This window comes from Phragmites australis, chromosome 7, assembly GCF_958298935.1.
Source record: "Phragmites australis chromosome 7, lpPhrAust1.1, whole genome shotgun sequence".
Classification (NCBI taxonomy): Eukaryota; Viridiplantae; Streptophyta; class Magnoliopsida; order Poales; family Poaceae; genus Phragmites; species Phragmites australis.
Window position 1 is genome coordinate 35,019,097 of NC_084927.1, and position 25,912 is coordinate 35,045,008.

The 25,912-nt window shown below is 46.0% G+C and overlaps 4 protein-coding genes across 9 annotated transcripts in view; 3 read left to right on the forward strand and 1 right to left on the reverse strand.

Moving 5' to 3' along the window:
• LOC133925008 (putative disease resistance protein RGA1) overlaps nt 1–13,841 on the forward strand; it is a 69,814-nt gene extending 55,973 nt beyond the window's left edge. The window contains exons 5-7 of one of the 3 annotated variants that reach the window (XM_062370803.1): nt 12,430–12,648; nt 13,023–13,365; nt 13,472–13,841. The gene's annotated coding sequence lies outside the window, so the exon portion shown is untranslated. Of the gene's footprint in view, nt 1–12,429; nt 12,649–13,011; nt 13,366–13,471 lie in introns of all 3 variants that reach the window. The other 2 variants (XM_062370798.1, XM_062370796.1) reach the window with 2 other exon arrangements.
• On the forward strand, nt 6,162–12,375 carry LOC133925620 (putative disease resistance protein RGA4). Its single transcript, XM_062371484.1, has 3 exons — nt 6,162–6,360; nt 8,141–12,049; nt 12,152–12,375. Exons 1-3 carry the CDS (start codon nt 6,162–6,164, stop codon nt 12,373–12,375), a joined length of 4,332 nt encoding a protein of 1,443 aa, XP_062227468.1.
• A 180-nt stretch (nt 13,842–14,021) lies between the features above and the next one.
• Nucleotides 14,022–15,330, reverse strand: LOC133925017 (transcription factor GTE2-like). The gene is made up of 3 exons (XM_062370819.1): nt 14,877–15,330; nt 14,614–14,779; nt 14,022–14,522 (listed from the first exon to the last, which is right to left on the reverse strand). The coding sequence occupies exons 1-3, from the start codon at nt 15,249–15,251 to the stop codon at nt 14,458–14,460; spliced, it is 606 nt and encodes a 201-aa protein (XP_062226803.1). The 5' UTR covers nt 15,252–15,330; the 3' UTR covers nt 14,022–14,457.
• A 2,221-nt stretch (nt 15,331–17,551) lies between these two features.
• Nucleotides 17,552–25,655, forward strand: LOC133925011 (disease resistance protein RGA2-like). Of its 4 annotated transcripts, XM_062370810.1 has the most exons (6): nt 17,552–18,591; nt 18,763–18,942; nt 20,580–24,707; nt 24,789–24,946; nt 25,087–25,132; nt 25,242–25,655. In XM_062370810.1, the coding sequence occupies exons 1-3, from the start codon at nt 18,294–18,296 to the stop codon at nt 24,638–24,640; spliced, it is 4,539 nt and encodes a 1,512-aa protein (XP_062226794.1). In that variant the 5' UTR covers nt 17,552–18,293; the 3' UTR covers nt 24,641–24,707; nt 24,789–24,946; nt 25,087–25,132; nt 25,242–25,655. The 4 variants fall into 4 exon arrangements, with proteins under 4 accessions (XP_062226794.1, XP_062226793.1, XP_062226792.1 ...); XM_062370809.1 differs by having other exon boundaries at nt 24,778–25,132; XM_062370808.1 differs by having other exon boundaries at nt 24,789–25,132.
• Nucleotides 25,656–25,912: the final 257 nt, after the last annotated feature.

Sequence of the window (25,912 nt, forward strand, 5' to 3'; positions counted from 1 at the left end):
GAGTCTAGCCACGCTATTAATCGTGAGCCACCTTGCTAGTTTTAAATAATCAGAAACATGAAACGTTCAAACTGTACAAGGCCTAAAAGGATAGGCAGGCTCAGCGAAAAAGGAGAGAAGAAAGCAAAGAAGAGAGAGAAAATATACAAAGGAGCTAAACATAGAGATAGGAGGGAGTGCAAAATGCCTTTCATTCTGTGCAGCTGCAAGTGCAAAGAATCGGTGAAACTGCTCTTCTATTTATGAAAAGTGGGGTTGGCTCGTTGAATTTTTTTTTTTTTTTGCATTTCTTTGTTTCCAGATCTCCCATGCGGCAATAGTAAAAACCTCCATGAATAAGGGTTCTAGAAAGCTCCTGCTGCCTCCTCGAAGAAATCAACTGACCGGTTCCAAATGATACTAATCGAAGACCAGCATCTGGAGCTGAAGGAGCACTCAAAGAACAGATGGAAAGCAGTCTCCTCAATGTTTAGATTGCAGAGAACACTATTGTAGTCATTACCCTCAATTCGATGATTTTTCCTTTCGAGAATGTTTCTGGTGTTGAGTCTGTCTTTGAAGAGTAGCCATACGAAAACTTTTATCTTTTTTGAGCATTTTGAATTCCAAATTCCTGTAATTGGTGCTGGAGGCGATATTGACTTGTAGGGTAGAGCATAGAATCTGCTACTCATATTTGCCATTACCCCAGCAGCATAACCAAGTATCCTTATAGGTGTTCTGATTCTGAATCTGAGCTAACTTCCGTTGGTGGCTCTGAAATTTCTCAAAGGCTTCCAACGACAATGGTGTGTGGAAGTTTGCTCTTTGCAGGCTTTCAAGCTGCTGTACATGCCATTGCTACATTGTCTGTCTTCTGGATCAATACAATTAGATGCTGTTCAAGAAAGTGTCCACTCATCCCTGTTTCTCCTGGATCACCTGATGCAGGGCTTATGTTTGCCAGATAAGAGGCCAAAGGTGTGGTTCTTTTTACTCAGAAGCATCAAAAACTGAATTTCTCGTGCCAAATTCTGCGCGGGTTTTGTTTCACTTCTGAACCTCGTCCTCACGTGGTCATGTTGCTGATTTACGGTTGTCATGCTTTGTTATAAACTTGTTGGGATTGCAGAAAGCTTTCAGAGTATTTGTTTGCTATCATGTCTAACGAGGTAACTGTTTTTCTGTCATATGAATTGAAAACAGTCCGTTTCGTTATGCTTTATTCATCTCACCTCGCGAATTCAAAACCCAAAAGCCTGATTATTTTTCATTTACTTGACTACAGAAGGGACAATAAGATATATCTGAAGATACTATGTGTAAGTGAGAGAGAGATGAGGCTCAACGCAATCATCCATTGATCATGCGAAGTACGTACATATATGCCGTATCCTTCCATAACAAACTCCACCGATTTATAGGAATAGGATCAGGAGGTTAGGAGGGATTAGCGGCAACAAATACAACGCCATGCAAGGCGGTAAATTAGGAGTCTAACACCCCCCGCAGTCTTAGCGTCGGTGGAACGGACGTTGAGACTGGAACGAAACTCGGAGAAAACCGAAGTAGGGAGGCCCTTGGTGAAGATGTCAGCAAATTGTGACGTCGTAGGAACATGGAGAACTCGAACGGCACCAAGAGCGACCTTCTCCCGAACAAAGTGCAGATCGATCTCGATGTGTTTGGTACGCTGGTGCTGAACCGGATTCGTGGAGAGGTAGACGGCGCTGACATTGTCGCAGTAAACAAGGGTAGCCCGAGTCGGTGGAGCATGTAACTCGTGAAGTAGCTGTCGAAGCCAGTGTGCCTCGACCACTGCATTGGCAACCGCCCGGTACTCGGCCTCTGCATTGGAGCGGGACACAGTGGCTTGTTGTTTGGACGACCAGGATACCAAATTATCCCCCAGGAAGACAGCATAGCCGGAGGTGGACTTCCGAGTGTCAGGACATCCTGCCCAGTCAGCATCGGAATAGGCAACCAGCTCGTGAGTGGAGGATGGCCGGATGATGAGACCATGATCGAGGGAGCCACGAGCATAGCGGAGGATCTGCTTGAGAGCAGCAAGATGAGGCTCGCGGGGATCATGCATGTGGAGGCAGATCTGCTGAACAACATATGCAATATTCGGCCTGGTGAAGGTGAGGTACTGCAAGGCACCAGCCAAGCTGCGATAATCAGTGGGATCTGAAACAGGCGCACCACCAGTGGAGGAGAGCTTGGCATTGGTGTCAACAGGCGTACTGCATGGTTTGCAATCACTCATGCCAGCACGCTCCAAAATCTCAAGGCAGTACTGGCGCTGGCTGAGAAGGAGGCCGGAGGACTGCCGTGTGACGGTGATCCCCAGGAAATGGTGAAGAGTACCCAAGTCCTTCATAGAAAACTCTGACTGAAGGGCTGAGATCATCCACTGCAGAAGAGCGGAGGAAGAGGCCGTCAAGACAATGTCATCCACATATAGAAGAAGATAGACACAGTCGGCACCACGGTGATAAATGAAGAGCGAGGTGTCAGACTTGGCTTCGTGGAAACCAATGGACACCACGAAGCCGGCGAATCTGCTATACCAAGCACGGGGAGCCTACTTGAGACCATAAAGAGACTTGTTGAGGCGGCAAACCATCTCTGGCCGAGAAGAGTCAATGAATCCAGACGGTTGAATGCAATACACAGTCTCATCAAGTGTGCCATGAAGAAAGGCATTCTTGACGTCCAGCTGATGAATGGGCCAGTCTCGAGAAACAGCAAGACTGAGCACAGTGCGGACGGTGGCAGGCTTGACCACAGGACTGAAAGTCTCATCAAAATCAACACCTGGATGCTGGGTGAATCCGCGGAGAACCAAACGAGCTTTATACCTGTCCAAAGAGCCATCAGACTTGAACTTGTGACGGAAAATCCATTTGCCGATGACAAGATTTGCGCCGGGGGGACGAGCAACGAGATCCCAAGTGTTGTTCGCCTGGAGAGCAGCGAACTCATCCTCCATGGCGGCACGCCAATGAGGGTCCGCCAGAGCCGCACGATAAGTGCGAGGTACGGGGGACAAAGCGGAGACATGCAAATTCTGCGGATGCCGTGGTTGGTGAATGCCATTCTTGCCTTGGGTGACCATGGGGTGGGTGTTGACGACCGGTGAAGCACCGAGGATGGCCGGTTGAGGCCTGCCGCCGGGCAGCCGTGCGCTCCGAGCACGAGTGGGCGGTGCCAGAGGCACAGGGCCCAGACAAATGTCGCCAGCGATGAAGAAGGCCCAGCGGCGCTGGTAGTGGGCGAGCTCGGCGGGAAGTCCGCCGCTGAGGGCCCAACGGCAGGTGGGCCAGAAGTGAACGGGCAAGGCGGCCCGGTAGCCACTGGTGGCTCAGGAGAGCCACTTGGCTGGGGCGGCCCATCAGTGACACCAGGAGCGCCGACGGCAGCACGGGGGCCGCTCGGCTGTGGAGGCCCACCAGTGCCGAGTGGAGCAGGCCGGGCGGGAGGACCAGCGCCGAGTTGACCAGGCTGGGCGGGAGGACGCGGTGTAGTGCCGCGCATGGCATCCCGCGCAACAGCAATCCTGCTGATGGGTGCCTGCATTTGAGTTGAAAAATCTTCGAGAAAATCGAAGTCAGTAGCACAAGGTGTATTTGGCGACAACTCAGTAAATGGAAAAGAGTGCTCATCAAAAACCACATGGTGCGAGACGATAACCTTGTTAGACACAGGATCAAAGCAACGGTATCCTTTGTGTTCGTGGGGATAGCCGAGAAAAATGCAGCGAACGGAACGTGGCGAGAGCTTATGGGGAGCTGTGGTTGAGAGGTTAGGGTAGCAGGCACATCCGAAGACATGAAGGTGGGAATAAGAGGGGTGAACGCCGTGAAGGGCAAAGTAGGGTGTTTGGTGGCGAAGGGTTTTGGTGGGGTGGCGATTGATGAGATGTGTGGCAGTGTGCAAAGCCTCTACCCAGAAAGAGCTGGGGAGGGTAGCCTGGAAGAGGAGGGAACGCACAATATTGTTGATGGAACGAAGCATACGCTCGGCTTTGCCATTCTGGGGCGAGGTGTGGGGACAAGACATACGCATAGTGACCCCCTTGGTGAGGAAGAAGGTGTGAGCGGAGGAGTTGTCAAACTTGCGACCATTATCACATTGAACACTACGGATAGTGGTGGCAAACTGTGTCTGCACATAGGCAAAGAAATGAGAGATAGTAGTAAAAGTGTCAGATTTAAGGCGTAAAGGAAAAGTCCACACATAATGAGAAAAATCATCAAGAATGACAAGGTAATATTTGTAGCCTGAAATGCTCGTAATAGGAGAGGTCCATAAATCACAATGTATCAACTCAAAAATGGATTTGGCTCGAGTGAAGGAACTAGTAAAAGGTAAACGAGTATGACGACCGAGTTGGCAGGCGTGGCACACGGTGGTGGAGGCCCCTGATGGTATGATGGACGAGCGAGCAAGACGAGCGAGGGCGTCATGACCAAGGTGACCGAGGCGACGGTGCCACAAGGTGCTGGAGTCAACGGTGAGGGCGTGTGCGGTAGGAGGGAGCTGAAAGGGTACAGATCACCGGAGCTATTGCACCTGGCGATCTCGGTCTTGGAATGTAGATCCTTCATAGAAAAGCCAAAGGGGTCAAACTCAATGGTGCAGTTATTATCAGAAACAAACTGACGGACGGAGATAAGATTTTTGATTATGTTAGGTGAGACCAAGATATTATTGAGAGCAAAAGTATTAGCACTGTTACGTAAAAAGGTAGAGCCAACAGAAGTAACGGGAAGGAGAGAGCCATTGCCAACAATGATGCTAGATGGAGAGTGTGTAGAGGGTGCATGAGAAAGGGAGAGGATACCGGCATCTGAAGCCATGTGGGATGTAGCACCTGTGTCCATATACCAATCGTGAGCAGGCGAAGGTGGCTGCGTCAGGGAGACGGTGGAAAAGGCGGTCGCCAGCGCATTCTGGTCCCATGCTGTCGGCGGAGTTGCACCCGGAGTTGCACCAGTGGAAGTGCTCCATATGCTCGGCGAGGAGAGGTTGTAGTGGTGCGGCAGTGCCTGGCCGTAGGCTTGAGAAGGAGGCGCCGTTTGGGCTGGTTGGTAACTGAGCTGGCCTAGCGCGCTTGTCGGACCTGTCAAGGCCGCGCCAGCAAAAGGTGCGGTTTGGGCGGCATGGCCCAGTGGACCAGTCGGTCGTGGGGCAAGGAGACCACGTCCCATAGGCGGCCCGGGCCACATTTGAATAGAGCCGGCCCATGGATTGTTGAAGCTGGGCTAGGGGGGGCTGCTGCTGCGATCCGGAGTTGGCGCCCGGGTTGCTGGAATTTCCACCGCGGTGGCGCCGGTTGCCGCGCGAGTTGCGGCCGCCGTTGCCACCGTTGGAGCTGCCACTGTTGCCGCCAAAACCAGTGGTATGAGTGGGGTTAGGGGCGGACACACCCCCGGATGAGGAGCCACGACCAGTGTTGGCGAGGAAGGTAGTGGGGGCGCTGGTTGAGCGGCTGCCGCGTGTGATCTCCTCGAGTAAAAGTTGAGACCGAGCTTTGACGAACGTCGGGAAGGGCTTCTATAGAGGGAGAATAGTTTGTAGATGACGAAACTTCTCATTCAACCCCTTGAGCATGGCGAGGACGAGGGTGCGGTCGGTGACGGGCTCGCCGGCCATGCTCTTGAGGCGTCGGCAATAGTCGGAGGCGGAGAGGTCACCCTGGAAGAAGCAATGGAACTCCGCCGAGAGGTTGAGAGCGCGTTGCTCGCGGTTGCCCAAGAACTGATGCTCGAGACCGCACCACACAATGCGGGCGGTCGAGGAGGAGGACATCACAATCTCGAGAAGCTCGGCGGAGATGGAGACGTAGAGCCACGCGAGGATGACACAGTCCATCCGTACCCAATCCGGCCGGTCCAGGTGGGAGACGTCGGACAGCACATGATCCGCCAACGCGTACTTGCCGAGGATGACGAGGAAGAGACCGCGCCACTTCGTGTAGTTGTATGCGCCAAGGTCGAGGGTGAGGGGGATCAGGGTCTTGACGTTGAGGACTGCAACAGCTTGCGCATGGAGAGAGATCGTGGCGTCGTCGTCGTCGAGTTCGGCCGGAGAAGGCGAGGCTGGTGTGAGTGCCGGCGATGGAGGCGAGCACCGCTCGGACGGCATCAGCCGTAACCGCCACAACAGCATCAGCGATGGCGGTGGTGGATGTGTTGGTGGAGTCCGACTGGAGAACTGCAGCACGCGTGGCAGCAGCAGCTGCGACGACAGCAGTGTCGAGGGCCGACGTTGTGGAGATCGCGTCAGGCGCAGATGAGCCGTCGGGTGCGGCCATGCCGAGCACCAGCGGCGAGGTGGAGCGGAAGGTTAGGAAACAAACCTATCTGATACCATGTAAGTGAGAGAGAGATGAGGCTCAACGCAATCATCCATTGATCATGCGAAGTACGTACATATATGCCGTATCCTTCCATAACAAACTCCACCGATTTATAGGAATAGGATCGGGAGGTTAGGAGGGATTAGCGGCAACAAATACAACGCCATGCATGGCTGTAAATTAGGAGTCTAACACTATGTGCTTTTCTTGCCACCAACCATGTAAAAATGCTATACAACTACAGTAATGCACTCTCCAACTCTCAGCCTCCGCCAATCCCGTTCGCCGCCGCTGCAGATAGCCTTATCTGCCGCCGCCGCCGCTGCCGACTTTCCACCATGTTCCAATGTCGCCGCCACGGAACTCAAATTGCCCCGGGCGCGGCAAAGAGAAACCCTAACCGCATTCGTGGCCTCGCCCTGCTCATCTCCACAGTCGATGACACCTCTGGTTTCGTCAATTCTGTTGGTGGAAGTTTCGATTTTGAAACTTCAAATTCGATTCAGACAGTTCAGGATCCCCAATCCCCTCTTCTACCGAAAGTTGGACATCCAGTTAGATTTCCTACTCTACAAAGTTTCAGTCCCCAATTGAAAATTTTCTGATAGAATGTTTGATCTTAATCTAGCTGAAAGTTCTCAATCCATAGTTCGGAATTCCCCAAAACGGAAGTTTTTCTTTCCAATTGAAAAGCTCCGATTTTCTATCTGAAAATTGAATGCTTGCTTGTTTGGAAGGGATCGATCGCGAGGAAAGATTTCAATGTACGCGTTGTACCAGAGGCGATCATGTAATTCCTAACTAGCGGTGTTTTAGGGATCTGCTCATCTGCTGGCCCAGCTTTCTGCAGATTGCGTAGTGATTTAGTTGGTGGGATTGTTGGAGTAATTGATGAACTAATAATTGACTCGCGACCACGTGGCCACCTACCATGTTTGCTGTCTGGCTTGCTCAATTATTTTATAAAAAAAAATCATGCTTGCTGCCTTCTTGGTGCTTTGTTAGCTCTCTTTAACTCTCCTTAACCAAGGCAGTCAAGATGGCTCCTTTGTTATCATTAATGTGCTTTGTCGTCAGATTAAGAGTTTCTACTGGATCTGGTCGTTATTTTATTTATTTATCAAATAAATTATAGGCAAATATGAGTCTAAACGCAACAAAACTCTAAATAAATAGGTATAAAAAATGACACATTAATGATGATGACTTATATTAGACTAATTAGAGGATATATCACATATACATCATAGGAAAGAAAGGAAAAGGAATATAAATGGGCTATTGTCTCACTCGGCCCACTATCCTAGCCAAGCTCAGTAACCCATGTAAACACCACACCACTCCGATTCATGCCCACCCGAGTTCAAGACCTAAACTCAGCATGAGTACTTACAGCTTCTTGGGATTAAATCCCGGAAAGGAATAGTACATACATACGTGAGTACGTTTAGTGGTCAAAACGTATGCCCTGATTTTAGGCATCCAGCTCCAATCTGGTTTAGACGTGTAGTAGGGTGCACCTACATAGATGTGTGAGTGAGTATGTGTGTATGTGTGTACTTTCGACTTGTACTTGAAAAAAATATTCCTAAGCAGACATCACATTCATTAGTAAAGTTGGTCAATTGAGCAATATGGACAGTCTCTAACCAAAGATTCATCTAACTGAAACACGCGGACTAAAATTGTGAATTATGTTCGCGTGGAGTGTTTTTTGCGCTATTGGTACATTTGTTAACATGAATTTCTTTCCGGAATTCAACGCAGTGATATACATTCCCTTTCACCTCGCAGGCAATACTGGAGCTGGTTCAGTTACTGTTGCGCACAATACTACAACTTCATCCACGTCGTCTCGCAATTTCGTTCGCCAGATTGGAAGCGCCGTAATGGAACGTTTGAGGAAAAGGAAAAGAGAGGATGACCACAACATTGCTGCCAACAGACACCTAGGAAACATGACTGAGTTTTCTCGTACGATAAAGGACATTGCTGATAAACTACGAGAGCTTGGGGGTGATGTTAGTAACGCTCTGAAAATAGATGTATCGAACTTCCGTGTAGCTTCAAGTCTGAGTCAGAGTACACCCAAGGACACACGTCTAACATCATCATTTATTGTTGAGCCCAAAGTGTACTGGAGACATTCAGATATGGAATCCATCCTAAAGCTGATGGAATCCAGCATCCAAAAGTCTACGGGAGCCCAAAGTAACACATCCAATGGCATAACTGTCCTACCGATTGTAGGCATAGGAGGCATTGGGAAGACAACTCTGGCCCAGCTTGTGTACAATGATTCGATAGTTGCAAATCAGTTTCAGATCAAGATTTGGGTTTGTGTGTCTGATAATTTTAATGTACTTAGGCTGACAAGGGAGATGTTAGACTGTGTCTCTAAACAAAGGCAAGCAGAAACAAGCAACTTGAACAAGCTTCAGGAGGATCTAGAGGAACACATGAAATCTAGGAGGTTTCTAATTGTCTTGGATGATGTCTGGGATGACATGAACGAAGACTCTTGGAACCAACTGTTAGCTCCTTTGAAACGTAAGGCAATGGGTAATCAGGCAATGGGTAATCAGGCAATGGATAATATGATACTTGTGACAACTCGAAAATTGTCTGTTGCAAAAATGACAAAGACAGTTGAACCAATCATGTTAAGTGCCATGGAAGGGGATGATTTTTGGCTACTATTTAAATCATATGCATTTGGTGATCAACGATATAAAGATCAAGGGTTGTACAATATTGGGAAGCAAATAGCTGGAGAGTTGGAGGGGAACCCCTTAGCAGCAAAAACTGTTGGCGCACTATTAAGAAGAAATATTAGCATTGATAACTGGACTAACATTCTAAACAGTGAAGAATGGAAGTCCCTAAAGGTTAGCGGAGGCATCATGCCTGTTTTGAAGCTCAGCTATGATTGCCTACCAGGCCACTTGCAGCGTTGCTTCAAGTATTGTAGTCTATTCCCCAAGGATTATCAGTTTGATGGAACAGACTTAGTCAGAATTTGGATTTCACAAGGATTTGTGGATGGTAGCCGTACCAGTAAAAGTTTAGAGGACACAGGGAATGACTATTTGGCTGATTTGGTGGACTCGGGCTTCTTTCAGAAAATTGGAAGGGACTGGCATTCTCCGGAATGCTTTGTCATGCATGATCTTATGCATGATTTAGCATGGAAGGTTTCAAGAGCTGAATTTGGGACTATAGATGGCAGGGACTGTGAAGAAATCTTACCGACTGTGCGTCATCTATCAATAGTTACTGATTCAGCATTTTCTCATGAAAAAATTGAAAAAAAGATGCTGCAGGTTAAATATGTGAGAAAGCTGAGGTCCTTGGTATTAATTGGCGATTATGACCCATCTTTTTTCAGATCCTTCCAGAATATGTTCAAACAAGCAGAAAATTTACGTTTGCTGCGAATCTCTGCAACTTATGCTGATTTTGTTTCTTTCCTGCACAATTTGGAATATCGTACCCATCTTCGCTACCTAAAACTTGAGAACAAAGGGAGCGGCGAAGCTTTGCCAATATCTCTGAGCAAGTTTTACCATCTTGAAGTATTAGATGCTGGACACCCAACTATAGTTCATGGTATGAATGATCTTGTCAGCATGAGGTATCTTGTTGTGACAAAGAGAGCATACTCTTCTGTTACTAGTGTTGGTGAAATGAGCAATCATCAAGATGTGCTGAATATCACGGATCAAAATTCTAGCTGCTCTGAGATAACACAACTTCAATCCATGAACAAGCTTGTACAACTTGGTGTGTTTCAACTCGAAAATGTCAGTAGTGCCGAGGCTTATGGGCCAAAACTGAGAGATAAACAACACTTGCAAAAGCTGCACTTGTCTTGGAACGATACTTTGTCACAGGATGGATATGCTAGTGACACAAGCTTTGAACCTTTTGGGGACATAGAAACAGAAGAGGACAGATCGCCAATTGATGATATTAACAATGACCAAAGTTCTGAACCTTCTGCAGACACAGCAAGAGAGGTGCTTGAGGGTCTTGAACCACATCGCAACCTAAAGCATCTACAGATTTCTGGGTACAGCGGGGCTACCTCCCCAGGTTGGCTTGGTACTTCAGTTTCCTGTTTGCAGACGCTTCATCTCGAGGATTGTGGAGAATGGCAAATACTTCCATCTCTGGGAAGGCTATCGTTTCTTACAAAATTGAAGTTAAGGAAAATGCAGAAAGTAACAGAACTATCGATTCCTTCACTGGAGGGGCTGGTGCTGATTCAAATGCCACAGTTGGAGAGATGTTCCTGCAATTCCGTGAGAGACTTGAACTCTAGTTTAAGGATACTGAAGATTAAGAGATGCAGTGAACTGAAGGTCTTTCCTCTCTTCGAGAGCTGCGAGAAACTCAAAATCGAGAAGAAGTCATGGTTGTCCCATCTTACGAAGCTTACCATCCATGATTGTCCTCGTTTAACGATATCAAATCCTCTACCACCTTCAAGTAGCGGTTGTAAATTGTCCATCGCGAGAGTTTCGACACTTCCAACGATGGAGGGATCATCCAATGGAGAATTGATAATTGGAGACCATTCCGAGCCATGTTTTCCAGATGATCTGGATTCCGATGGGCTGACAAACCTGGACGACAAAATTGTGTCATTCCATAATCTGAGGGACCTGACTCGCTTGAAAATAGCAGGGTGTGAAAATCTATCGTCTATTTCACTCGAAGGTTTCAGGCAACTCGTCAGCTTAAAGAGTTTGGAAATAGTCTGCTGCACAAAACTTTTCTCTTCAGTTGTTCTGCCAGAGCATACCCATGAATACATGGCAGACGCAAATTTCATTGCCCTCCCATCTCTCAAGTATCTCAGGATTGAGACATGTGGAATAACCGGGAAGTGGCTAACTGTGATACTAAAACTTGTACCACGATTAGAGGAGTTGCATTTAGAGGATCTGGATATATCACTATTGATAGAAGGGAAAGAGAGTAGTTTATCACATCTCATCTCAGCTCCACAGGCTTCATCACCAGGAAATCGAGATGACGCAATGACAAGCTCAACTCCAGACGGGCTGCTGCGTGTTCCATCAAAACTCATCGCCTCTCTCAAGAAGATGTGTATAGCGAGGTGCTTTGGCCTAACATTTCATCCGATCAAGGAAGGCTTCTCTGGATTCACCTCACTTGAGGAGCTAACAGTTTGGAAATGCCCCAGGCTGATATCGTCTTTGGTGCATAAAGACGAAAACAATGACCAGGGAACCGGAAGATGGCTTCTCCCGCACTCACTTGGCAAACTTGAGATCGTTGATTGCACAGAAATTCTGCAGCCCTACTTCGAGGAGAACCACACCTGCCTCAAAAAATTAGAAGTATCGAGCAGCCCAAATTTGAGATGTCTACAGCTAGATTTCTGCACAGCACTAGAGGAATTGGATATTGTTGGTTGTGATTCGCTCACCGCGCTAGAGGGCTTGCAATCCCGCCTCAAAAAACTACGAATATGGATCAGCCCAAGTTTGAAATGTGTACAGCTGGATTCCTGCACAGCACTGGAGGAATTGGAAATTGAAGATTGTAATTCGCTCACCGCGCTAGAGGGCTTGCAATCCCGCCTCAAAAAACTACGAATACGGAGCAGCCCAAGTTTGAGATGTCTACAGCTGGATTCCTGCACAGCACTGGAGGAATTGTATATTGGTTGTTGTAATTCTCTCACCGCGCTAGAGGGTTTGCAATCCCGCCTCAAAAAACTACAAATATGGGACAACTGAAGTTTAAAATGTCTACAGCTGGATTCCTGCACAGCACTGGAAGAATTGTATATTGGTGATTGTAATTCGCTCACCGCGCTAGAGGGCTTGGATTCCTGCACAGTACTGAAGGAATTGGAAATTGATAATTGTAATTCGCTCACCACGCTAGAGGGCTTGGATTTCTGCACAGCACTGGAAGAGATTAAGATTAAAGATTGTGAATCGCTCACCGCCTGGAGAGCTTGCAATCCCTCGGCGGTCTCAGGTCTTTGGTAGTATCCGGTCGCCGTGTTTTACAGCTTCAAATTGAGAATTGCTACAAACTCACAGATCTCTCAACAATGTCAGTATTTCAAGACTGCCACAAATGGGCCTCCACCTACGCTGGAAAAGCTGGATGTTATCTGTTGCAGCGATGAGCTAACCGAGCAATGCAGAAAGCTAGCAACAAGCAAGCTAAAGGTCAGAATTGATAACAAGGAATATGTAGCGAATCGTTGAGCACACGTTTCTACTAGCATGTCAGATTTCATTGTATTGCCTTCCAAGGTATGTTGCTACCATTTATCATATTATCTTCAAGGTTTACATATCCTCCGTGTCATACTAAAGTAAGCATTACAGAAGCTAGATTCTCAGGATACGATTATAGTGGCGTGTCAGTATGTGAAGGAGGTGATCAGGAAGTGTTTTACCCAGATTTATGAGTGACGGTCTAGTCGAAGGATCGGAACGCCTTAGCATCTCATGTTTTCACTCATGTCAATCTTTTTTATATTTTATCATTTTTTGTTGTTGTGTGTATCTTAGCTATACAGAAATCGAGAGTGTTCTCGATGCGATTATATCACCTGATGTAATTGTATGTGTTCAATAAAAACTTTTTTATCAAAAAAATGCTAAAGTAAGCAGTCTCTTTGCAGGCATTCAAGCTACTGTTCATTCTATTGCTACATCGTCTGTCTTCCGAATCAATACAAGTATCATACAATTAGCTGTTAAAGAAGGTGTTCACACAACACACAACCCTGTTTCTCCTGGATCACCTGTTGCAAGGCTTATGTTTGCCAGACAAGAGGCCAAATGTGTGGTTCTTTTTACTCAGAAGCATTAAAAACTGAATTTCTCGTGCCAGATTCTGCGCGGATTTTGTTTCACTTCTGAACCTCGTCCTCACGTGGTCGTGTTGCTGATTTACGGTTGCCATGCTTTGTTATAAACTTGGGATTCCCGAAAGAGTATTTGTGTGCTATCATGTCCAACGAGGTAACTGTTTTTCTGTCATATAAACTGAAAACAGTATCCTTCAATCATCTTACCTCGCGAATTCAAAACCCAAAATGCTGATTATTTTTCTTTTTCTCGACTACAGAAGGGAATATAAGATATATCTGAAGATACAATGTGCTTTTATTTCGAATCATGCAAAAATGTTCTGCAACTACAATACTGCACTCCAGCTCTCATCCTCTGATGTGATAAACAGTCGAGACCAATATGATGGGATTGAGCCAACTCATACCTCGCTGTCATAAATCAAGATGGGCTAGCGAGCAGACAGCTAGTCTGTGCATAAATTTGAGTATGCAGCCCGCGACGCACTGTGTTACTGCCGATTGATTTTCATTATTCTGTCTGGGCCTTTTGAAGGCAAACATGTCGCACCTTTGATTGTCATTGAATTCAGGTAATTTTTCTGCTGATGTGAAGCAGTTCTGTAAGTGGTAGTTTCAAAAACTCAAGGTCTTGTGGTGTTAGCAAAACAGCATGGGCAACTGTTGATATCGAAGGGTAGAATTTTCACACAACAAGCAACACTACTGGTACAAATAGATAAAATGAACACAGATCTGGATGGTCGCTAACATTTATTTGGCGTATGCATCTCAAAAAAGCTGATATAACTCTCATCACACCAATAGTCATCACCGGACCAAGATAATGTCTTGCTACTTATAATACCACAACATCGTCAAGGACATAAAAAAGGTGCAACATAACAGCTGTACTATGAAGAACACAGAGACAAGAGCACCTTCATATCAGAAGGCCAGATCAACTAATACAAACGTCCCAGTACCTTCCACCACCTGCTTATATATACATGGTCCAGCTGTGCTACCAGATTACCCACAAAATCATTTCGTTATCTATACTAAGTCTGTGCTACCATATTACCCACAAAGCCATTCCGTTATCAATACTACTAACTATTCAACTAAACCCAAGCAGGCACACACATCTCAGAAACAACTTACAAAATACTTACAACTACCTCTAGCTCTACTCGAATCACCCAAGGCCAACAAGAACTCACATCATCCAAGTACTCGAATAGTACTGTTAAAACAACCTCCCCTACACCAAAGAATGAGCATTGCCAGCTCCCGAGGCACTGTCCCCTGAGCTCCCCGACTCAGACCCTGTATAAGAAGGCAAATAGTAAACAGTGTAAAAGTTCCGGATCATGAAAAGTTGGAATTTTTAAAGTACAAATAGGTGGCTTGATCATACCAGTGGACGAGGAGCCGCTGCCGGAACCACCAGAGCCACTGGCAACCTCAGCATCCTTCTCAATCTCCATTGATTGGTAAGTGGCTGTTGGCATCTCATCTCCAATATCTATATACTCATCCACCTGCTCAGCCATTGGGGTACTCTTCACAGGGTTCTCACTCTCCTGTGAACAAGAAAACAAACAAGCCAACATGAGAACCAAATTCGCATATCCACTAGCTGCAACCAAGAACAACGCCTGCTGGTCCTATTGCCATTACCGCATCATCATTGTCAACCAATGTAGGCACAGTGCCATTCACTGGCACCATACTGTCCTCAGCCACAACTGCATCGGTTATATCAGCAATGCCACCATTCGTCATCGCAGCCCGTTGACTCTTCTTGAGCGCTTTGCTGCAGTTGGTGACGAATCGATCAAGCTCCCACTGTGTCTCGACATCCATCTCATCAATATCCAGCTCAATCTCATCCCCAAGCATCTCTGGATTGCTGTTCCTCTTCCGTACAATCTGCAGCACATTATGCATCTTCTCTTCGGGCAAGCTCTCTAGCCCCAGCCTCAGCATGTCCTTCTCCTCCAGGCTCATCTCCCTCTTGTTAGGCTCCCTCGCCTTCGGCTTCCGCATCTTCATGTTCCCAGTCCTCTGGCTTCACCTTTGCCTCAACAACCGGATTTGGATGGTCCCTAAATTTATCTGGCGTATGCATCTAAAAAAAAAGCTGAAATAGCTCTCATCACACCAAAGAATAAGCATTGCCAGTGTAATACCGAATTTTTGGAGAAAAAATAAAAAGAGATTTGACCAAATTTTGACTTTGTGATCCGTGGCTCGTACGGACGATCGGAGACCGTGGTTGCGTTCATCTCGTCGAGGCGAACCTATTTTGCTATTCATACGTCCGTTCCGGGCACTTTAAGACCCGTAGCGAGCCCAATAATTCCAGACTGTGCGTTGTTTTAAAAACAAGATAAGGATAAGTACCGGATGGATCGGTCCTCAACCCGATCCATCCATACTCTTCACGCCGTGTGCGTCTCTCTCTCTCGCTCGCGAACTCTCTCTCTCTCTCTCCTGTTGCTTGCCACCGCTGCGCTGCTCCAGCCGCTGGCCGCCGCTGCGCCGCCCCCTGCTGCCACCTGCTGCGCTGCACAGCGCCGCACGTCGCCGCTGCTGCTGCTGTCGCCGGCGCTGCCGCTGCGCCGCCGTGCACGCGCCGCTGCTCCGTTCCCGCCGCCGCCTGCCTGCGTCGTGCGCTTGCTCTGGCCGCCGCGGGCTCTCTCTCTCTCTGTGGCTTGATCAAAGAAGAAGCAAGCAAGCAGAGCCGGCCGGGAGAGAAGCTAGGAAGAAGAAGCCAGGAAAGAGAAAGGAAAAAAAAGGAGAAAAGAAAAAAAAAGAAAAGGAAAGAAAAAAAAAAGGAAGAAAAAAAAGAGGAAAAAAGAAGAAAAAGGAAAAGTTGGAAATTTCGAGATTTCGTCGGATTCGTCGTCAATTTTTCGAAGGCGAATTCTCGGTAATTTTTCTGGACGTTTGTGGTTGGATTAAATCAAATCAATCAATTTCTGTCGTATTATTTCATGTGATCAATAGTCTGTTTCGTTTCGATAATCATTATTGATTCGAAGATACGACATCCGAGTCGAAGTATTCTTTTCGTTCATCGAAGCGAAGTCTAATTAGTGAGATTTTAGTTCGACTCTGGATTGAAAATAGTGTATCATTTCATGTGATACAATTGTCTGTTCAGTTTTTCGGAATGTAGGCGTATACGTGACGTTTTCAGACGTAGAATTGACGCTTCATATTTTATGTGTTTTAAATGTGTTTTAGTTCTGATAGTATGCCTGTACAGGTGGTACTATTTCCGGACGTTCTTGATCGAATTTTCTTCATCGTCGGTAAAGGCAAGTGAATGTATTGTATGACTATGCTTTAACCTAATATTGTGTTGCCTATATTCTTTAATTACAGTGCATTCATCTAATCTGAATGACTGATTCTGAGCTGGGTACTATGTTGTTTACGTTTCCAGAAGTTTACTCGATGATTGATTTATGAAGTGCAGTAGGCACGATATGCCATTCTGCAGTTGTTCTTTAGTGTTGTATGCAATGTTTTTTTGAAGTCTCAAGCATATTCCGGAAGTTATGTTGGTTATACTTGAAGCACGTCATACATATACATCTCGTGCATTGGAAGTTTGTCGTCGTCTTCTGACTGCGACCGTACCGGTACAATACCGTATGTCACCCGAGGAGGGGTACGGTGCACACCCTTACGTTACCCGAGGAGGGGTAAGGGTGAGGAGAGCATATCATGTGCATGGTTATGTCTTTTTATGAAATTCAATGAATCATTCGCATCAAATCTTATTTCCTTTAGTTAGCTTGTATATAGATATATATGCGGCTCTGAAGGCTTATACCAACCGAATGTTAAAATTTTAATGTTATCGTTGGACTTGCTTAGTCATAATTGTTTCTCCTAGTGTTGGCGGTCTGTTTCATTACTAGTTTCTATTTAGAATTGTTAGCACATTCAACTGTGGCTAAATAGCTTTTTGTTAAAGTACATTTCACTTGCTGAGATTTTTGAATCTCACCCGTGTTTTCTTTACAGGTATGTTTAGATGTTGACGTGCATTTTGGAAATGGATCTCAGTAGCTGCACACACTAACTTATCACGATGTCGATAGCTCAACCGGTGTATACAAGTGTTGTGTCTGATGGTCCGTCGTTTGTTTTTGTTTATGTTGTGGTGCGACGCTGGTAGCGTCGCGGCGAACTCTATATATATACTGGTTATATCTGTCATATACTGTCTGCCTGTGATCTCTTTTGGTCAGTTATACCGTCCTATAGAGGAAATGACGTCAAAATTTTCTGTTTTCGTATAATTAGGTTTAGTGGTAAAGTAGGGTGTTACAGCCAGCTCCCGAGGCACTGTCCACGCCCGCCGTCCGATCTCGCGCCCGGCAGATTCAAGTCGTCCAGACCGCCTGGTGGAGATGTCCCGACTCTCGAGTGCTCCGAGTCGCACTCGCCGGCATCCTTAATCTTGCCCCCTCACCTTCTCCTCCGCCAATCCCGTTCGCCGCCGCCGACTTTCCTCCTGTTCCAATGTCGCCGCCACGGAACTCAAATCGCCCCGGGCGCGGCAAAGAGAAACCCTAACCGCGTCGGTGACCTCGCCCCGCCCGCCTCCGCAGTCGATGACACCTCTGGTTTCATCAATTCTGTTGGTGGAAGTTTCGAATTTGGAACCTCAAATTCGATTCGAGACTTCAGGATTCCCAATCCCCTCTTCTACTGAAAGTTGGACATCCACTTGGTACTTTGTTAACTCTCCTTAATCATCAATGCTATAACTCTGCAACTAATCGGAGCCGAGCTTCCAAGTGTCAAGATGCCGTGGATCCGGCCCCAGTCGAGGGCGAAGACTCGGCGGCAGGTCGTCGCGGGCACTGGCCCCGTCGCGCGGGTTGGCTGGCTGACCGCGCGCGCGATCTCCTCCACACGGCACAGCTCCCTGTCAGACAGTACTGCCACTTAATTTGTCGCCCAAAAAATGTTCATCTGGTGCTCTCGTCTCCTCTCCTTTCCTCCCCATTCATATCCTTTCTTCCTTCATTGTGCACCAACTGCTTCTGCCGAAATCCTACTCAGCACGAGGCGATGACGGTGAGAGAAGCTGTGGTGGAAGCTGCGATCGGATGGCTGGTGGAAAGCGTCATGAACCTCTTCACTGAAAAGTTGGTTGCATGGACTCACAAAGTTGGGCTTGCCGACGATGTGGAGGAGCTCAAGTCAGCCATGAGGTATGTCCAGATGGTGCTTGCTGCTGCCAACGGGAGGAAGATGGAGAACGAGCCGCTGGCTCAGTCTCTGAGTGATCTCAAGGGGCTGCTGTACGACGCCGAGGACGTGTTGGACGAGCTCGACTACTACCGCCTCAAAGAAGAGGTCACAAGTGGTACGTATATCATGCCAGTCCCAACGATTTGGTCATAAATTTGGAACTTTGCGAATTTAGTTTGCTTTAAGTGTTTTGTGAGATTGGCCAAACTGGTTTACATTTTTAACATAAATTCCAGTGGATTTCTTTTCGGAATATGACGTAATGATCTACCCTTTCACTTCGCAGATAATACTGCAACTTCATCCGTGTGGTGGTTTAGCTCCATTATTAAACAATTTGGAAGCACTATAATCGACAAATGTGGTAACTTTGTCTCCACGGGCAACTCGAGTAGAAAAAGGAAAAGAGAAGATGACCACAAGATTGCTGCCTACACGCAACTGGGAAACAAGAGTGAGTTTTCTGGTAGGATAAAACACATTGCTGGTAAACTAGAGATGCCAGCCATGATATCGTCAGATTAAGAGTTTCTACAGGAAATGCTCATTATTTTATTCATTTATCAAATAAATGATAGGCAAATATGAGTCTAAATGCAACAAAACACTAAATGAATAAGTAAAAAAATGGACACGTCAATGAAGATGACTTATATTAGACTAATTAGAGGATACATCAAATATACATGGAAAAGGAATACAGATGGGCCATGTCTCACTCGGCCCACTATCCATGCCCACGAAACAGCGGAGCCAGAGCAGCATCAAATCACCCTATTCCTCTCCATGAGGTCATCTCCCTCATCCAAAAGCAGACCCACCGTAGCCATCCCTCATGCACAATGCTAGCACCAGATCCAACGCCTCCATCTCCTCTACATTTGACTGCTTCTTCCCGGTTGTGAACCGATCTCGAGTAAGCTCTGAAAAAATGAAAACAGTAGGGGAAAAAGGGAAAATGGTAGGGGTCAGGAAGGGAATTTCCCATTTCGTTTTCATCACTAATAGCAAGAAATGAACTCAGCGCTGTTAGGCAGGCACGTTACACATGAAGGCAATTAGGAAATCGCACTTGCTATTTCCATTGGAATGCAAGGATATTTGTAGTACAGAGTGCAGCGGAAATACATGCCGAAACATAGGCTAGCTAAACATGGACAGTCCAATCCTTAATTTACTCCATGCGCTGGCTTTCCTTCATATGCTGGCTGGCTCTCCTTGCTTGCCGTTGCGCTGGCTTTCCTTGCTTGCTGCTGGGCTGATTTCATGCCTTTCTTCCAGCGTGAGCTCCCCTCGGCTGGAAGGTATGCACGTTACGTGCATGTGTAACGTGCCTGCCTAACTAGCGCAACCCTGAAGCCATAATCAAAGAGAGCAACTCAGTTGGTTGGTTGGGGTCCTCGTGGTGGAATCTGCCCACTCAGTTCTAGTCCTAAATTCAGCACGGGTGCTTATATTTTCGTGGGATTAAATCACGGGATGGAATAGTACATGAGTTTATGCCTCCAACGTCAAAGCGTCTACCCCTGCAACATGAGATTAAATCACAGGTGCTTATATTTCAATGGTCAAACCATCTACCTCTGCAACGTGAGGTTAGGCCTCCAATCTAGTTTAGAAGTATGATAGGGTGCATCCACGTGGGTGGGTATAGGCATGAGTATGGTGTGTATGTGTGTGTGCGCGTCTGACTTATAGTCACATAATTCCCAGTCGAGGAACGGGATCGAGGAACACAGTACGCTACTTACGAAAGATTTTGAGAAGGTGGGGACCATATTGTTCCCACGTTCCTGGAATGGGGACGACGTTCCCAGGACGAGGAATAGGCATGGTTCCACATTCCCGATGATTATGGTCCAACTTGTACTCGAAAAAAAAATTCATAAGCAGCCATCATGGACTAAAATATTAATCCTATTCGTAAAGTTGGTCAAATGAGCAATATGGACAGTCTCTAACCAAAGATTCATCTAACTGAAACACACGGACTAAAATTGTTAATCCTATTCGCGTCAAGTGTTTTTGTGCTATGGTACATTCTTAACATGGATTTCTTTCTGGAATTCAATGCAGTGAAATAAATTCCCTTTTACTTTGCAGGCAATACTGAGGGCGGTACAGCTATTGCTGCCTACACATACCTTGAAAACAAGTATGAGTTTTCTCGTAGGATACAACTCATTGCTGGTAAACTACGAGATGTTGGCCATGATGTCAGTCGCACTCTCAAAATAGATGTATCGAACTTCGTTGTAACTTCAAGTTTGAGTCAGAGTACACCCCAGGACACACGTCTAACATCATCATATCTTGTTGAGCCCAAAGTGTACGGGAGGCATTCAGAGATGGAATCCATCCTAAAGCTAATGGCAAGTAACAGATCCAATGGCATAACTGTCCTACCGATTGTTGGCATAGGAGGCATTGGGAAGACAACTCTAGCCCAGCTTGTGTACAATGATCCGATAGTTACAAATCAGCTTCAGATAAAGATATGGGTTTGCGTGTCTGATAACTTTAATGTGGTTAGGCTGACAAGGGAGATGTTAGACTGTGTCTCTAAACAAAGGCAAGCAGAAACAAGCAACTTGAACAGGCTTCAGGAGGATCTAGAGAAACACATGAAATCTAGGAGGTTTCTAATTGTCTTGGATGATGTCTGGGATGACATGAACGAACACTCTTGGAACAAACTATTAGCTCCTTTGAAACGTAACGAGGCAATGGGTAATATGATACTTGTGACAACTCGAAAATTGCCTGTTGCAGAAATGACAAGGACAGTTGAACCAATCATGTTAGGTGCTTTGGAAGGGGATGATTTCTGGCTACTATTTGAATCATATGCATTTGGTGATCAACAATATCAAGATCAAAGGTTGTACAATATTGGGAAGCAAATAGCTCAAGATTTGAGGGGGAACCCATTAGCAGCGAAAACTGTAGGTGCGCTATTAAGAAGGGATATTAACTTTGCTTATTGGACTAAGATTCGAAAAAGTGAAGAATGGAAATCCCTACAAGAAAGCGAAGGCATCATGTCTACTTTAAAGCTGAGCTACGATTGCCTACCAGGCCACTTGCAGCATTGCTTCAGGTATTGTTGTCTGTTCCCTAAGGATTATCAGTTTGATGGAGCAGACTTAGTCAGAATTTGGATTTCACAAGGATTTGTGGATGGTAGCCGTACCAGTAAAAGTCTAGAAGACACAGGGAATGACTATTTGGCTGATTTGGTGGACTCGGGCTTCTTTCAGAAAATTGGAAGGGACTGGCATTCTCCGGAATGCTTTGTCATGCATGATCTTATGCATGATTTAGCATGGAAGGTTTCAAGAGCTGAATTAGGGACTATAGATGGCAGGGGCTGTGAAGAAATCTTACCAACTGTGCGCCATGTATCAATAGTTACCGATTGTACATTTTCTCATGAAAATATTAAAAAAAAACTGCGGCAAATTAAATCTGTGAGAAAGCTGAGGTCCTTGTTGTTAATTGGCCATTATGACCCCTCTTTTTTCGAAGACTTCCAGAATATGTTCAAACAAGCAGAAAATTTACGTTTGCTGCGAATCTCTGCAACTTATGCTGATTTTGTTTCTTTTCTGCACAATTTGGAATATTGTACCCATCTTCGCTACCTAAAACTTTATAACAAAGGGAGCGGTGAAGCTTTGCCTATATCTCTGAGCAAGTTTTACCATCTTGAAGTATTAGATGCTGGACACCCAACTATAGTTCGTGGTATGAATGATCTTATCAGCATGAGGTATCTTCTTGTGACAAAGGGAGCACGCTCTTCTGTTACTAGTGTTAGTAAAATGAGCAATCATCAGGATGTGCAGAATTTCACAGATCAAAATTCTAGCTGCTCTGAGATAATACAACTTCAAGCCATGAACAAGCTTGTACAACTTGGTGTGTTTCAACTCGAAAATGTAAGTGGAGCCGAGGCTTATGGGGCAAAACTGAGAGATAAACAACACTTGCAAAAGCTGCACTTGTCTTGGAAGGATACTTTGTCACAGGATGAGTCTGCTAGTGACACGAGCTTTGAACCTTCTGTGGACACAAAATCAGAAGAGGAGAGCCTTGCAATGGATGATAGTGATCCAGGTTCTGAACCTTTTATGGACATAGAAACAGAAGAGGACAGCTCGCCAATGGATGATATTAACAATGACCAAAGTTCTGAACATTTTATAGACACATCAAGAGAGGTGCTTGAGGGTCTTGAACCACATCACAACCTAAAGCATCTACAGATTTCTGGGTACAGCGGTGCTACCTCCCCAGCTTGGCTTGGTACTTCAGTTTCCTGTTTGCAGACGCTTCATCTCGAGGATTGTGGAGAATGGCAAATGCTTCCATCTCTGGGAAGGCTATTGTTTCTTACAAAGCTGAAGTTAAGGAATATGCAGAAAGTAACAGAAGCAATGATTCCTTCACTGGAGGAGCTGGTGCTGATTGAAATGCCAAAGTTGGAGAGATGTTCCTGCAATTCTGTGAGGGATTTGAACTCTAGTTTAAGGATACTGAATATCCAGAGATGCAGTGAACTGAAGGTCTTTCCTCTTTTTGAGAGCTGCGAGAAACACAAAATCGAGAAGAAGTCATGGTTGTCCCATCTTAGAGAGCTTACCTTCCTTGATTGTCCTCATTTAACGATATCAAATCCTCTACCACCTTCAAGTAGCATCTGTAAACTATCCGTTGCAAGAGTTTCAACAGTTCCATCAATGGAGGGATCATCCAACGGAAAATTGATAATTGGAGGGATTTCTTTTGATAAGGATTCCGATGGGCTGACAAACCTGGACGACAAAATTGTGTCATTCCATAATCTGAGGGCCCTAACTCGCTTGCAGATAGGACAGTGCCCAAATCTATTGTCTATTTCACTCGAAGGTTTCAGGCAACTCATCAGCTTAAAGAGTTTGGAAATAGACTACTGCGGAAAACTTTTCTCTTCAGTTGTTGTACCAGAGCATACCCATGAATACATGGCAGACGCAAATTTCATTGCCCTCCCATCTCTCAAGCATCTCAGGATTAATTCATGTGGAATAACTGTGAAGTGGCTAGCTGTGATATTGAAACATGTGATGGCCCTAGAGGAGTTGCATTTAGAGAATCTGAATATATCAGGGCTATTGATAGAAGGGAAAGAGAGTGGTTTATCACATCTCACCTCAGCTCCACGGGCTTCATCACCAGGAAATCGAGATGACGCAATGACAAGCTCAACTCCAGACGGGCTGCTGCGTGTTCCATCAAAAATCATCCCCTCTCTCAAGAAAATGTCTATACGGTATTGCCGCAACCTAACATTTCAGATGAGCAAGGAAGGCTTCGCTGGATTCACCTCACTTGAGGAGCTAACAGTTTGGGAATGCCCCAGGCTGATATCGTCTTTGGTGCATAAAGACGAAAACAATGACCAGGGAACCGGAAGATGGCTTCTCCCGCACTCACTTGGCAAACTTGAGATCAACCATTCCACAGAAATTCTGCAGCCCTGCTTCGAGGAGAACCACACCTGCCTCAAAAAACTACAAATATGGGGCAGCCCAAGTTTGAAATGTCTACAGCTGGATTCCTGCACAGCACTGGAAGAGATGACGATTGGTGGTTGTGGATCGCTCACTGCGCTAGAGGGCTTGCAATCCCTCGGCAGTCTCAGATATTTGATAGTATGCCGCTGCCCTGGTTTACCTCCGTGTTTGGAGCATCTGTCAAGGGGCTATGAGCTGTGCCCTCGACTGGAAAGGCTTCAGATCGATGACTACTCTTTCCTTACCGAGTCATTCTGCAAGCACCTCACCTCCCTCCAACGCCTAGAACTTGACACTTTTCTGATTGAAGTGACGAAACTAACGGATGAGCAAGAGAGAGCGCTTCAGCTCCTCACGTCCCTGCAAGAGCTCCAATTTGTGTATTGCACCAAACTCGCAGATCTTCCTGTGGGTCTGCACAGCCTTCCCTCCCTCAAGAGTTTGGAGATATTCGGTTGCCGGAATATCTCAAGGCTGCCGGAAAAGGGCCTCCCACCTTCCCTCGAAGAGCTGGAGATCAGAGGTTGCAGTTTGAATCTAACCGAGCAATGCAGGATACTAGCGAGTAAGCTAAAGGTCAGAATTGATGGTGAATATGTGCATTGATTACTGGGTGAATTGTTGAGCACACGTTTCTATTAGCACATCAGATATCACTGTATTGCTTTCCATGGTATGCTGCTACCACTGATCATGTTGTCTTCAGGGTTTACATGCCCTCCGAGTCATGCTAAAGTAAGCAGTCTCTTTGCAGGCATTCAAGCTGCTGCACATTCCATTGCTACATCGTCTGTCTTCCGGATCAATACAAGTATCATACAATTAGACGCTGCTCAAGAAAGTGTTCACGCATCCCTGTTTCTCCCGGATCACCTGTTGCAGGGCTTATGTTTGCCAGACAAGAGACCAAAGGTGTGGATCTTTTTACTCGGAAGCATCAAAAACTGAATTTCTCGTGCTAGATTCTGTGCGGGTTTTGTTTCACTTCTGAAAGTGGTCATGTTGCTGATTTACGGTTGTGATGCTTTGTTATAAACTTGTTGGGATTGCAGAAAGATCAGAGTATTTGTGTGCTATCATGTCCAATGAGGTATTGAGGTAATTGTTTTTCTGTCATATCAAGTGGAAACAGTATCCTTTATTCATCTTTCCTCGTGAATTCAAAACCCAAAAGGCTGATTATTTTTTATTTTCTTGACTACATAAGGGAGTATATCTGAAGATACACTGTGCTTTTCTTGCGAATCATGCAAAAATGCTCTGCAACTACAATACTGCACTTCAGCTCTCAGCTTCTCATGTTATTAACAGACGAAGCCAATATGATGGGATTGAGCCAACTCATACCTCGCTCTGCCAGAAATCAAGATGGGCTTGCGAGCAGACAGTCTGTGCAGAAATATACGCGAGCCTGCAACGTACTCTGTCACTGTTGATTAATTTTCCTCGCTGTAGTGCTAGTGATGCGACCTGTGTATGTAATATGCCATCTTACGAGTTTCATTTTGCCTTTTGGGTCTGTTGAAGGCAAATTAACATGTTGTCTTTCAGATTGTGCTTGAATCTTCAGATTTTATTCCTCCTCATCTGGAACCGCTCTCTGTTAGTGGTGAATGCATGCAACACATGTTGTGCTCATGTTATTGTGGACTTAGGGGCCTGGGGCCACCGTTTTCATGAAGCCTAGAGACCAGTGCAGCTTGTCGTAGCCGTGTTAGCAATGTACTAGGCAAACAAAATTCTCATCGACTGTAAGAAACTATGTGTAATATAAAAAAAAACCGACCGAGTGGTCTGCCGGTGCATAAAAAGGCATCAGGCCGACACGTCTGACCCCAAGCCTAGACCAGCCCGAACCCAAAACCTAACCCTAACCCT